At 45.0% G+C, this 13597-nt stretch overlaps 1 protein-coding gene across 2 annotated transcripts; it reads left to right on the top strand.

The window, feature by feature from the left end:
- Window positions 1–22: 22 nt before the first annotated feature.
- BRAT1 (BRCA1 associated ATM activator 1) lies at window positions 23–10588 on the top strand. 2 transcript variants are annotated; one of them, XM_075104860.1, is made up of 13 exons: window positions 23–619; window positions 1786–1940; window positions 2716–2863; window positions 3794–4166; window positions 4263–4382; window positions 5530–5621; window positions 5873–5991; window positions 6508–6694; window positions 7068–7141; window positions 7704–7806; window positions 8089–8187; window positions 9210–9388; window positions 9605–10588. In XM_075104860.1, the coding sequence occupies exons 1-13, from the start codon at window positions 493–495 to the stop codon at window positions 10334–10336; spliced, it is 2508 nt and encodes an 835-aa protein (XP_074960961.1). In that variant the 5' UTR covers window positions 23–492; the 3' UTR covers window positions 10337–10588. The 2 variants fall into 2 exon arrangements, with proteins under 2 accessions (XP_074960961.1, XP_074960962.1); XM_075104861.1 differs by having other exon boundaries at window positions 50–619; window positions 2719–2863.
- Window positions 10589–13597: the final 3009 nt, after the last annotated feature.

Here is a 13597-nt window from a genome sequence, read left to right as displayed (position 1 = left end):
ACCAGCCGCGCGGCAGGCCGGCGCCTGCGCAGAGTGGGCAGGGCCTGGCGGGGCCGGGGGTACCGGTCCCCGCAGCGGCTCCGCCGCCGCCTCCGATCGCGGCCAGGCGAGGCTCGGCCGTGCGGCGGAGCGCGAGTGCCACCGCGTGGACCCGAGAGGCAGGGAAACCTTGGCGGGCTGCGGAGCGTAGCCCTTGGGAGGGCCGGCTCCGCTCCGCCGCCCCGCCGGCGGCTTGTGCCCGGGGGCGCAGGGACAACGCCGGGCGGGGCGCGGCCCCGACTGTAGCCCGCCGCGGCACCGCCTTCAGAGCAACGGCGGGGCCCCCGCCCGTAGCCCCCTAGGGGCCTGCCGTACCCACACGACAGAGCGTCCCGCCGCGCCGCCAGGGCCACGCCCCCACCTTTGCGACAGTCGCTTTGCGGCCGGCACGGCGGGTCTGTGCCGGTAACGGGGGGTCCGCCACGTCGCTGAGAACGAGCCCGCCGCTTCGCCATGACCGACGAGTGCTCCCTCCTGCTGCCGCGCGTCTGCGCCGCCCTGGCTGACCCGCGGCAGCCCGGCTCCGACGACACCTGCCTGGAGAAGCTGCTTGACTGGTTCCGGTGCCTGGCGGACCTCGGTGAGTCCCGCCGCTTGCGGGGGCCCCCCGCGGGCACCGGCAGGGGCCTGTCCGAGGGGGGGGGGAGGCCCGCAGGCCGGGATCCCGGGGCAGCCTCCCTCAGAGGTGCCGCTCCCTCGGTGACACCTGGAAAGGCTGTTTAGAGCTTGAGGCCTGAACGTGGGCTTGGGCTTCAGATGAACCCAGATTCGCCCTAACAGTTGTGCGGGGTTACCCTCAGCCCAGGCGAGCGCTCGGGTTGTGAGAGCGGACAGAAGTCCTGGCGGTGACCCGCTGTTTTCTGGCCCCTTCTTGGGCGACAACTGCTGCTCTCGAGGTCAGAGAGGCCCTGCAGTGGGATCTGGACACACTGGAGAGCTGGGCAATCACCAACCGTATGAAGTTTAACAGGGGCAAGGGCTGGATTTTGCACCTGGGGCACAGTAACCCTGGATATACATACAGACTGGGGAACTAGAGGCTGGAGGGCAGCTCTGCAGAGAGGGACGTGGGCGTTCTGGTCGATGGCAGGCTGGACGTGAGCCAACCACGTCCTGGGGTGCATCAAGCCCTGCATTGCAGCTTGTCGAGGGAGGCGATTGTCCCACTCCGTGCTGGTGTGGCCTCGCCTTGAGTGCTGTATGCAGTTTTGGGTGCCACAGTGTATTGCATACATATATACATACATATATATATATATCTCTACATATATACATATATATAAAGCTACTAAAGAGTGTCCAGAGGAGGGCCATGAAGTTCGTGAAGGATTTAGACGAGAAGCCGTACGAGGAGTGGCTAAAGTCCCTGGAGAAGCCTGGAGAAGAGGAGGCTGAGGGCAGACCTCATCACAGCCTGCAGCTTCCTCACAAGGGGAGGAGGAGGGGCAGGCGCTGATCTCTTCTCTCTGGTGACCAAGGATGGGACCCAAGGGAATGGCAGGGAGATGTGCCAGGGGAGGGTTAGGCTGGATATTAGGAAAAGGCTTTTCCCCCAGAGGGTGGTGGAGCCCTGGAACAGGCTCCCCAGGGAGGCATCACAGCACCAAGCCTGGCGATATTGAAGAAGCACTTGGACAATGCCGTCAGAGATACGGTGTGAATTTGGGGTTGTCCTGTGCAGGGACAGGAGTTGGATTCTATGATCTATGTGGGTCCTTTCCAGCTCAGGACATTCTGTGATTCTAGATCCTACAATGGAGCTGGTGCAGGACAACCCCTGTCTGACAGAGCTCATCATCTCTGTGCTGGCACTGCCAGAGCCCAGTCCAAGAATCCTCTCCTTTACTCTGCGGTTAGCTGGGATACTTGCTGCTTCCGAAAGCCGCTTCCAACACTTGCAGGTGAGTCAGCTACCCAGGTACCTGGTGCCATGTGTCTGCTTCTTCTTTCTATATGGAGGACACCTGAAAATGTACATATTCTGCTTATAACATTTCTGGCATACATCAAACAGCTTGGCAAATAGTGATATGATAACGAAGACCTGCAGTCATTCTGTTCCTTCTCAGATCTCATGTAAAGCTGCTGTCTTCTTACTTCTGTCTTGCCATAGTAGTACTATGAATGCTAATGTAGTGCTTCTCATTTCCAGTTCAAAACAGCACGTGAGATTACACTATCTCCCAGCAGTCGTTGCAAAATGTTGTACCCCCAGACAGATCCTGTAGATGTAAACTGCACTAACAGATGTAGTTTTCCCTCCATAATAGGTTGACAGAAAATCTCGTGATTCCCTGCAAAAACAAGGGAGCTTTTTAAAGCAGCGCTTTATACAATGGAATACATTTACAGTACAAAACTCAAAAGGCTTCCTTCAGGGAACAGATGCACACAACTACATAAAGCAGCCTAATGGAACTGATATATACATAAGTTGTCCCTACCATCTTAAAAACAAGCAGTTTTGGTCTTGAACACCTCTATTGCTTTATCCATGAAAGAGACAGATAAGTTTAATCACAGGAGTCTGAAAATTTTCCATTTTAGTGATACTTCTAGCAAGTGAGGGTTTCAGTACAGTATTGATACACTTGACTTGGGTGACAGAGCAGGCTCTCCACTCCCCTTGAGCCCTTCTGCTTACCATTTACTCTGTGTGTTCTCCTCTGGCCTCAGCAGGAGAAGCTGTTGGTCAGGCTCTTTGGCAGGGATGGGCCTCTGAACAGCGCGGTGTGGGAAGATGCATCTGTGCGAAGTGGCTGGGTGGAGGGTGTGCACAGCATGATGCATCACCAGCCTGCCCTCCACTTCCTCTGCAATGGTGGTGAGTACTTCTAAGACTAGTCACTCCCCAAATCCTCTCTGTCTCTTCCGTTCCAGACTGTTGCTCAGATGTCAAATGAGAGACACAGTTTTCATTTACTTAAGATAAAAGTAAGCCATTTGTCAAAAACACTGAAGTCATTGAAGGATGATGGGGATTTTGTTAAATTAGTTATGCATTTAATCTTTTTTATTATTTTTTCCCAAACATTGCAGATGGTGCCCTTTTTAGAGGGGAAAGAGGCACATCTTATGAAACACATGATAAAAATAGCTTATTAAAAGCCTTCTGTATTATTTGTAACTCTTACTAAAAGGTGAATTTCAGTATGATTTTAGTGCAGAAAAAATAACCAGGGGCTCATTTATTCCTTAATACTTGCACACATTTGCAGTCCCATTGTTGTTACACAGCTATGCGAGTTCTGCTGTTAACACCAACTTTAGATCCCATGTACAGAAGGGTTTAGAAGACTGGACTGGTGTTAACGTGCAGCATGCACTGCTGTCCATGTGATGGAAAAGTAGTACTGTTGCTGCCGTTCGTGTTTTTCCTACTGGTTGTGTTCAGCGATGGTACAGGCTCCTTCTATAAATGCTCAGTGAGTGTCCTGTCAAGTCTCCTAATACTACTGATGTTATATTGAAGTCCTCTTCTGTTCCTGAGTTATTAAAAACAACAGAGGACCTGAAAACAATTTTACATTCTTCTTTTGCTTGCTTTTTGTTTGTTTGTTTGTTGTTAAGGGACTGGCTGACTTTGAAATGCCATAGAGATTACAAAATAAAGTATAAAAAACACCACCAACATAATTTAAAGCTGTGTGGTACTTGAATTAGAATAACATATGTTTGGAGTGCAACAAGGCTCCATCTCGCAATAGGAAGGCTGTTGTTTTCCCCTCCAGTGACTTGTTTTGTTTTCACACAGGAGGCATAGATGTGATCTTCACTCTGCAAGGGGATCCCAGCCTGTTTGTGGCTTCAGCTGCCAATCAGCTTCTGGTGCACATGCTCATCTTCTCTGTAGAGACTGAAATGATTGAACCTGTCAGTACAAAGGACTGTGACTGGCCAGCATGTGCCCAAATGATTATAAAGCATATAGAAGATTCACTTCAGTCCAGCTCTGCCACTCACATCGAGCGGTCATTAAAACTGTTAACTAGTTTGTTTGGCAGTTGTCATGCTATGTGGACTGAAGTACTTTGGTTAGGTATAGCAAAGCGAATAGAATCCTTTTTGATGGAAGAGACTGTTCAAGCACAGCACATGCTGGTGAATCTTTTGCTTAACATGGCACGGTAAAGATCTTCTGGGACCTTGAATCCAGTGATGAGCGATATCATCTGTTTTCTACCATCTAATAGGACATATTACTTACACTTATTTCTTCTCAGGTCCCCTGTGTTTTGTCACCCTGAAGGCAGTTTTTGGCCATTAGTGACTTCTGCTCTGGAACGCTTAACCCCACTACAAGCGGGTCCTTTGGCAGTGGGAATTCTGAGGATCTACAAACGGTAAGACTGACTGCAACGAAGTTTTTGCACTCTGCAAATATTTCTGTACTAATATCTCTGGTGTGTTTCCAATAACTGTGTTTTTTTTCCTCACTGCATTTTTCCCTGCATTCCTTAATATATTAGACTGGTTGGCAAGAACCATACCAGTAGCTAACAAACTTCAGACACTGATAGTAAGAATAATACCGTTTCAAAGAGAGCGAGGTGAAAGGAGACAGTATCATGTTTATGTGCGTACACTTGCATCTTGCCTACAGCCAGCCAATTTCAGGAGGAAATAGCAAACTCTTGTAACTTTATAATGCCAGGGTTGATTCAGATTGACACAGTTTGACTGCCTGTCACATCCAGTAGTCTCTGTTAAGTTTTCTGGTTACAAAAACACTTACTAGTATAAGAGCTTTCAATGCAGTGGAGCAGAAGAGTGCATCTGGAGACTCTGTCGACAGTTGTAGAATAACTTAGGTTAGAAGGAACCTGTAGAAGTCCTCTAATGTAACCTCTTGCTCAGTGCAGGGCTAACTTCAAAGATAGATTAGATTGCTCAGGGCCTTCACCATTCAAGTTTCAAATATCCCCAAGGGTGAGGATTCCACAGCTTCTCTGGGCAACCTGTTCCAGTGCTTCATTTCAATATGAAAAGTGTTTTCTGTATATCCAGTTGGAATCTACACTGTTGCAATTTAAGATTCTTGTCTTGTGCACCTCTCAGAAGTCTGCCTGCATCTTCTCCATAATGCCCATTTAGGTAGTGAAAAAGTATCAAGAAATCTTCAGATGAATACAGCACATGTGGATACTGACTTACAGGCTAAGTAACACCTGTGTTTTAAGATATAAGGACACCATTTTGTTGACAAGAAATACCTCTCTCTAAACCCCCTTCTTACACAGAATCCCACTCTCTATTTGCATAGCTTGATAAGGCTGCTTCTAAATTCCTGAGCCATTTTTCCTCTGCTTTCAGTTAGCCAGGGAAGCCTGGAAGAAGGCTTGGGTTGTGATAATGCTTCCATTGCTCTGTCATTGCTGGCTTGTTTAAAAGCCTGCATGAAAAACAGTATTCTGTTCAGCATTTGGGGGCAGATGTTTGGGAAGGAAGTGAGGTGTTCTTGTTTTGGTAATTGCTGTTTCTTCCTTGAAGCCCACAAGATGTGAGGATTCAGGCACTGACTGTTCTACTTCAGCCAATGGACTGTATTTTGAGAGCAGCCTCCCAGCCTCTGGAATACGCAGGTACAGTTGTGATAGAAAAGTTAGAGGCTAGTCTGCTTGCCAGTGTTTTGAGTGTCTGGTGCAGACAAAGCTGGAGGAGGAAGAGTAGAAGTCAAGGACAATAGCAGTGTTTGTGTTGAAGTGCAGCATCCTGACAGTTGCATTTGGAGGGATATTCATACTATGTCATCTGAATAATTTGAATAACTTTAAAAATCACGGTCCTTTGTATTCACTAACAACCTGAGCTCTTCCCTCCTTTGGTCCTCTAGGTTTGCTGGATGAGTCTGTTAGCGATCCCATTGCTGTTGAAAGTCTTCTGTCCTCCAAGTCATCTTGTGTTAGTCTCCTGTGTCAGACCCTTGGACATCTGCAGGAGCTGCTGTCTCTGGTAACATTCAGAGAAGGAAAAAAGCCTGGGGATCAAATTGGTCCTTGAAAGATAGTATTAAGATTGGCTGCAGACTTTTGCAGTAGGGCTTAACAGAACATGGAGAGGAGTTGACAGTGAGGGTTTCCATACGTTAAAGAAATCCAGCACAGTAGACTCCAAATAGGAAAACAGAAGAATACTGAGGCTTGTAAAGAGGGACTGCACTTAGTTTTAAATCCATCTTCACGGACTTTGTTACCATACCTTACTTCTACTGCAATTATTCATCCAGTTAAAAAACATAAATGGAACTGCTTTCCCATGCAGTGAGAAGAATCTCCTTCCATCTGTGCGATAGTTCTTGGGAGAGAGCAAGATAATTTGTTTGTATTTATTAGCATTGTAGTACCTTAAGAACACACTAGAAATTGCAATTTTTGCTGCCTCCTGACCAAAAACTCCTGCTCTGTATTCATGCTTGAGAGTTTTGCTGGAAACCTTTTTTTTACTTTCTCCTTTCTCCCTTCCCGTTAGATTCATTTGCTAGTGGATTTACCTTACACATCTTTGCTACGCTCTCTCATAACGATATTACAATTCTGTAATGGCTTCCTGAGTCCAGCTTCTCCTCTGGGAAGCACGATAAGCCGAATCTTGATCAATTGCTTCAGAGTACAAAGGTCAGCTCTTGATGTCCTAGCAGCATTCCCGGAGAAAAGATGTGAGTTAATCTTTGCACTTTATTTTTTTTTTAAATATTCTGTAGTTGCAGAATTTTTCATTACCCTTCACTGATCTTTCTGAATGAAGACTACAGCTTCTATTTCTGAAATTTATTCATTTCTTCCAATTCTTCCTACTGTCTTGGCTAAGCTTGCATTCTGTTGATGAGCTAGGGCAGGTAATGCTGTAATTAAAAAAGTTTAGTGATTGTGAGAAATAGGATGTTTCTCCTTTACTCTGAGGACTGTACTTGCTTTCTTCTCCAAAACAGTTTTACAATCCTGTGTCTTCCTGTATTACAGAAGTTGAATTGCAGTTCAGCTGCGCCTTCTCTCAGTATTGGTCCTTTAGTTTTGTTTTTTGTGTTTCAGGCTGTGATATACTCTTAGGAAGTCTATTTGATGTCCTTCTGGCATACCTGGAGAGTCCAAACACCAGCCCTACGGTGAGTATAGAACTAAGGAGAGATCCAAGCCTATTAGCTTGCCTCAGTGAGATGCAGATTTGAGAAAGTGTCTGACAATATTTGTTCCTAGCAGAGTTTGTATTAAAATATGTAGGAGACTTGTCTTGGTTCGGGTTGCTTGCAGGCAATAGCTATAATTCTAATGAGTAACTGACCAATACATTGAGTGTTCTTGGAAAGATAGGAGCCATCACGTCAAAGAGTAGCACCAACACATTCAACTTGACATGGCCCTTAAGTATTGAATTCTTGGCATTAAGGGTTTTTGTTTTGTTTGAATGACTGATGACATCTGCAAATCAAAAGCTGGAGGTACTAGAACTTTATAATACTAAGCTGAGAACAGGCATTTTCTAGGTGTTTGTTAGAAATGTTATAGAAGTACCATTTATTTCTGGCTTACTTCTTAGTAAGAAAGCACATGTACTTGTTTACTCTGAGGAAATTCTGTGTAAGTTTGAGGCTAAAATGAATTTTATCTAGCATAAAGGCAACAATGCCTCCTCCTGTAGTAAAGTAAACCTGCTTTATATTGCTTCAGGTTCTAAAGAAAACATTTCAAGCTACATCCAACTGGTTGGCGCGCTTGCATGGACTGTCCTACTCCAACAGCCAGTGGCAACAAACTAAGAAGATCTTGGGAGGTAATGAAACTATTCAGTTTGGGACAAACAGCAGCTAGTGGCATATATGAAATCTGCTCTTGCCTACTTTCCTGCTCAAAGCAGTTAGGATTCATTTGTTTGCAGTTATGTTGAATTTCGGTTTAGCTGCCCAAACAGTGCTTTGAAGAACTCTGGGAGAAGCACACAGCAGCAGCAAAAGGGATTGCATCAGATAAAATGATACAGAGGTTGTACAGCAATTGCTTTGGTAAGGCTTGTTGCCTTTCATGTCTATTCAGGCTTGTCACTTGGCTTTTACAGATGTGTTTTTGGTGCTGCAGAAGCATTTGTGCAGTCCTTGCTGGGAAGTAAGAGATTCTTCTCTGGAGTTCCTCACTGACATGATTGAACACTTGAGAGGTAGGTACAGGCATTTAACAGTTCAGATTATAGGGGTATTTCTTTTAATGTTATGAAAGTCAGTCAGGCTTGTGAAGCATCCTCTGACCTATAACTGGAGGGCTAAGAAAAGAAGGAAGTGCCAAGATGTTTACTCTTGGATCGTAATCAAAATCTGACAAAAAGATCAATAAACTTATCCTACTTCTCTGTTGAACTCAGATTGCTGTGCCCTCCTTAATGGCAGTTTTGGTGAGTTAAACTGAGGTGTGTTGAGAGAGGCGTATATGTTGAGTCACGTATGTTAAGGCAGGTGACAATGCTTAATGGCAGGTAATACTTTGGTTTTTTCAGTTTGTTCTGCAGTGGAGTCTGGTTTCACTCAGCAGGCTGGGGGCTGTGATTTAGGAGGCTAAAAGCCTAGATCTGCTTTGCATTCTTTGGATTAATTACTGATTTTCCTCTTTACTGGTAGCTCAGGCTTTGCAGCAGGTAGCGCTAATGCAATGTTAATTCTCCTACAGTGGCTCTGCGATGGTGGAAGAGAGGGGGATGTTGCGGACTACTGCTGTCCCCAGGTTACAAAGGAAGTACACTCTGCTGCGTTAGCAGTTTACCCTGCAGCCCTGCCCAGTGCTGCAGTTGCATTCTTTTTCTTTGCTGTATGCCTTAACAAGAAAGGAAGATTTTTTTCCTCCTTTAAGCAAAGTCATAAGTTGGATGAGGCTGAAACCATGTCCCTGCTTGCCCAGAGAAAGTGTTTTCTTGCTGCTGGAACAACTGTAAATGGATTTTTCTAAGTTCCAGTGTCTAGTAGGGCTTGACTGAAAGACACTAAGCTGCTGGAAAATGGGGAGCCTGACACAGAGTGTCTGTGCTCTTGTGAGCAGCTGCCTGGTCTCTGCAGTGGCTCAGCTCACTGGCAGCTGTCCCTGCAGTCAGTGGGCATCCTTGTATGACGCAAAGAACTGTTTGCATTGGAAACAGCTTCATGCTTTAGGAGAATAAAGCCTCGCTTCTTTGGACTACTGTCTTGTTTACAGACTACAATGAGTTCAGGCAGTCTCTCCTGTCTTCGGAGGTGCTGAGGCTTACAGAAAATCTTCTTGAGGATCCAGAAAGCTACGTGCGAGCAAGTGCCGTGACTGCTATGGGACACTTGGCCTTCGTTACTTACTTTGCTCCCGAGTCACCTGTTGCACAGGATCAGTGTAATAAAGAGGTACGGTGACTTTGTGTAGCCCACTGCAGCATCAAGCACAACTACCCATCAGTTTACTGCTGTACTACTGGTAACTTTCTTCACAAGTTAACTGCACTCATGCAGGTAGATTTCACAACCAGTAATGAAGAGACTAGATTTTTTTACTTCTGCTGTTCTTGTTTCTTTGCGTGTTCCTCCCTTCATTGTGCTTTCTCTTTGTCTTTTTACATTTAGAATGCTGTAGCAAAGCTTCAAGAAATCTTGTCGACAGACCCAGAGGGCTTTCCTAGGAGGGCTGTGATCAGCATCTTCACTGAGTGGCTGAGCCAAGGCTGCATAGGTCAGCTGGAAGATACAGAGCTGTTTGTCTCTAGAGTGATCCAAACTGTGGAGCATGACTTAGACTGGGAAGTCAGACTTCAGAGTTTGGTATTGGTCAGAATTTTCTGTAATCGGACCATTTGCCAGCTTGGCCTTCCTACATGCCCATATGTTCCTGTCACATCTGCAGTCACTAGTTCCATTCATCCAAATGACTTGCTGCAAATATTTTGCCGAGCAAAACTGTTCAGCTTTTTGTTTCGGTCTTTGTGTGACTGTGACAAACCAGTAGGTCAGAGTGCCTGTGATATACTGCTTTCCTTAAGAGGTGCTTTCTATCCAGACAGTACCCTGGATTACTCACAAGGGACTGGAGATTCGCCTGCAAGCCACGGCCTTGCCTGGTTACAAAGGACACTAAGGCAGGGTTCTCTGGCCCAGAACTTTCCCACAGATGGTGGTCATGGGGTGGATTTTCAAGATCCAGAGAGCATGATGCTAGCTTTGGGTACAATAGACTTAGAAGAGCTATGTGATGAGCTAAATAAAAGTAGTGACCATGTGGAGAAAAGCCCTCAGTCCCTCTTACAGGACATCCTTGCTACTGTGGGGACCATAGAGGATAATGAAGCTGACTGTTACTGAAGCCATCTTTTGCTCTGAGGTTGCAGTGGTTAAGCAGTTTTCTTCTGGAGGAGAATTTTTTGCTGCCAGTCATAAAGTCTTTCTGGAGACAGAATAAGCAAGTGTTACGCTGATTGGAGAAAAGGATGGTTTTGTTAGCGGTTAAATGGGTTAGAAAAATCTTTGCTTTAATACTGATGAATTTTTTGTTAAAAAGTGTAGTCTCCAATAAGCTGTGATTTGTTTTTCAAAGTAAATACATTAAGAAATGCATTTATTCTCTTTAAGTCACATGTCTTTTAAGAAAGCACCAGACGATGCCTACATAAGGAAACATTTTTAAAAAACAAAATATTGACTGAAAACAAGCTGTTGCATGCTCCTTTTAGAGCCAGAGCAGCTAAAACTGATGAAGACTGGTTGTAAGGGATGCTTGTTTTGACCTTGTGCATATCTCTATTCATTCAACAGAGTTCTCGAGTTTCCTGTTGCATTTTGAGGGCTAGAGCAGAAGATGGCATTTAAGGAGTCAAAATCTGATCATCCTTAACACTACAAACTTCCTTCCATAGATAAAATAACTTGTTTGGTCTCAGCAGTGATGCTAAAAAGCTGACTTTGCTTTTAATTGAAGCCAGAAGCAAGTCTGTTTTACTGAATTTTTAAAGTGCTCCTATTCTCCATTCCTAAAGAACTAGGATAGCTTCTAACTAGTAAGAGAAACTGAAACCTGCAGTTTCTTCCTGATAAAATAGGCCTATGTTTAGCTTTGGTAAACAATTAGAAAACATCAGCTGTAGTGCAAATGGCCACACCGTTTTCTGAGGAAAAAATGCCATTTTTAAAAAAAACTCAGGGTAGGCTGTAGTTTGTAACTTAATCCAATGTCTTGCCATGTGCTAAGAAGCTTTCTGAAACATAGGGAAAAAAAAAACACCCCAAAAACAAGGTACCTTTCCCAGCAGGTCAAAGCATGCTGTATTCCTTTTTGTCACCAAGGTGCTACTTGGCATCCTTTAACCTCCTGCTGCCTGTGCAGAGGCTGGAACACAACACTCCTTTTAGGCTAGTAGAAGCTATAGCATCTAGTGCCGGGGAAGAACGACAATCTCTGCCTTCAGTATTACCCCTGCAGCAGTACAGTGGGGTGAGAGATAGTTGGAATTTCTTGCTGCTGAGGTTGAAGATTTACTTTATGCCTTTTAATGAAGTCAGCACACTAACCTATTGCTCTGTGCACAGCCTTACGTACGACAGAGCCCTTGGGTGTTGTACCAGCAGCTGTCATTAGTAGAAAGGGACTCCGCTTCTGACACACAATTCTACCCGGGCAGGGTCTACACTGCGAAAGACAGAAGATATTAAAAACAAGGCCTTTTTTCTGCCACTGCATTTTTCTCAGAAATTGAAAGGGTTAGTGAGAGAGGGGGGATTTGATTTTAAAGAAGTACAGATTGTTTGTGGGGTTTTAGCAATCCTGTCTAGTGAAGGGATTATAGTTCCAAAACTAGCATTATGTGTTGGCAATAGGTAAGATATGCTCCAGGAAAGGAGACAGCAGGTTTCTGGGTCTTCTTCCTGTTCAGCACTAGAATTCTTGTGATTTCAGGGTTGTGCAGTTTAGGAGACTCCAAGGAATTACTTGAATATCAGCAAATTGAAAAAGTGACTTGTTACAGAAGGGAAACTTCACTGCTTATTACTGAGGTCTCTTGACTCCCAGACCTATTAATTTTTAATGGAACTTTTTTTCTTTTTATATTGGCTGGGGTGATGGTGACATTGTTAATTTTGTACAATTTGCCTAATTGCTATCTAAAGTCTTTATACACAGGATGCTTGTACACTAAAATCCCAATGAACAACAAACTGGGAGGGCTCCTTATCTTTAGAAGGGGAATGAAGGACTCCTTTCATCATTCATTAAACACAGGTTTCTACCTCCAGCAATTAGGGGACTCAGTGCTGATTTTGTACTTCGCTCTCCTGAGCTCACTACATTACCTTACTTTGTTTTCTCTGCCACTCTAGTTACAGTAGAGTGTCTTATTAACACTGAAATTCTTGGACTGACATTTGACTGCACCTGATAATGGGGAGAAACGTGAAGTCATGAATGTCTGAGCAGCATGAGGAATAAATGCCAGGGAGTAGAGAGATTATGGGAGATGAAAGCAAAAGAGAAATCCCGTGTTTCTTTCCACAGAATGAGGGCAGTGAGCCTTGAGATAAAAATTTAGCTACTGAATTAGTAAACATACACCAACAGTTATTACTGTGGATCATCCATCATGCTGTAAAGCCGTACCTTCTATAGGGTGCCCATCTTTGCGCACTGCTAAGAACTCACATGCTCTGCCCTGCTTACTTACACTTCTAACTCAATTTCAACCCTCTTCTTACCTACCAAAGCTTTTTCTGTACCTCCACAAGATCCTTTCGGCAGCCACACAGCTTTCTGCTGGGTTAAGAATTTACACCATGTGGGATGTCTTGCCAAGGAGCTGCGGTCTTGGTGCACCTGGGGGAGGGTTTAACTCTCAAGGAGACAGTCTCGAGAAGCAAACTTGTTACCCCCACACACTGAGCATTCACTTCAACAAGTGCTACTTACCACTTCACAATGTGACAACAGCGGTCCCTCCATAAACTCTACACACCCAGCTCGCTCCTGTCACACACTGAGGGCTCCAATGATGCAGAGAAGGAGGTGGGCTGCCTGGCCTTCTGTTATGGACACAGGAGAAAATTCAAAGCTGCCTTTTGGGGATGGATTTCTGTGGAAACTGCTGCTTTCACACCATCAGTGCTGTAGCTGCATATGGTTCCTGCAGGAGGCAGGCACCACCGAGAGTGTTTCCAACACACACACACTCTACAGCCGTTTTCAGCAGAGGCTGTGGCCAGAAATGGGCCTCGTGTAATGCAAAAAGCACTGAGGCTCAGGACTGTCATTTGCTTTAATGTGGGCTGTGAGTAGCAGGAAGTAGCAACACAAGTGATACCAAGGCAGAACCTCACAGATCAGAAAAATGTATGTCTCTGATGGCTGGTACTGTGAAAGAAGATTAAAAAGCTCAGTTCAGCTCTTTATCTGCACAGGGGCAATGCAAGTTCTGTTGCCTGATCTGTATGCAGGTATGAAATTCCTAGAGTTGCTTTCAACAAAGCTCTGAAGAAAGGATTTGTCCTTTAACTGCTCAGACTCAAACAGACACAGGAGAGAATAAGCATCTTTGTCTCAGCTCTATAAAAGCTGTCAAAAAAACAGCTGTTAATTTT

The sequence above is a fragment of the Phalacrocorax aristotelis genome, chromosome 10 (assembly GCF_949628215.1).
Source record: "Phalacrocorax aristotelis chromosome 10, bGulAri2.1, whole genome shotgun sequence".
NCBI lineage: Eukaryota > Metazoa > Chordata > Aves > Suliformes > Phalacrocoracidae > Phalacrocorax > Phalacrocorax aristotelis.
The sequence above is the reverse complement of the archived record's forward strand: the minus strand, read 5'-3'. Positions and strand labels throughout refer to the sequence as shown.

Bases quoted from the DNA above. Each gene is read 5' to 3' on its own strand.
- BRAT1 (XM_075104860.1), top strand. From the start codon at position 493: ATGACCGACGAGTGCTCCCTCCTGCTGCCGCGCGTCTGCGCCGCCCTG. The intron at 1,941-2,715 runs GTGAGTCAGCTA...CTCTGGCCTCAG, and splicing joins GCCGCTTCCAACACTTGCAG to CAGGAGAAGCTGTTGGTCAG. The intron at 4,383-5,529 runs GTAAGACTGACT...TCTTCCTTGAAG, and splicing joins ATTCTGAGGATCTACAAACG to CCCACAAGATGTGAGGATTC.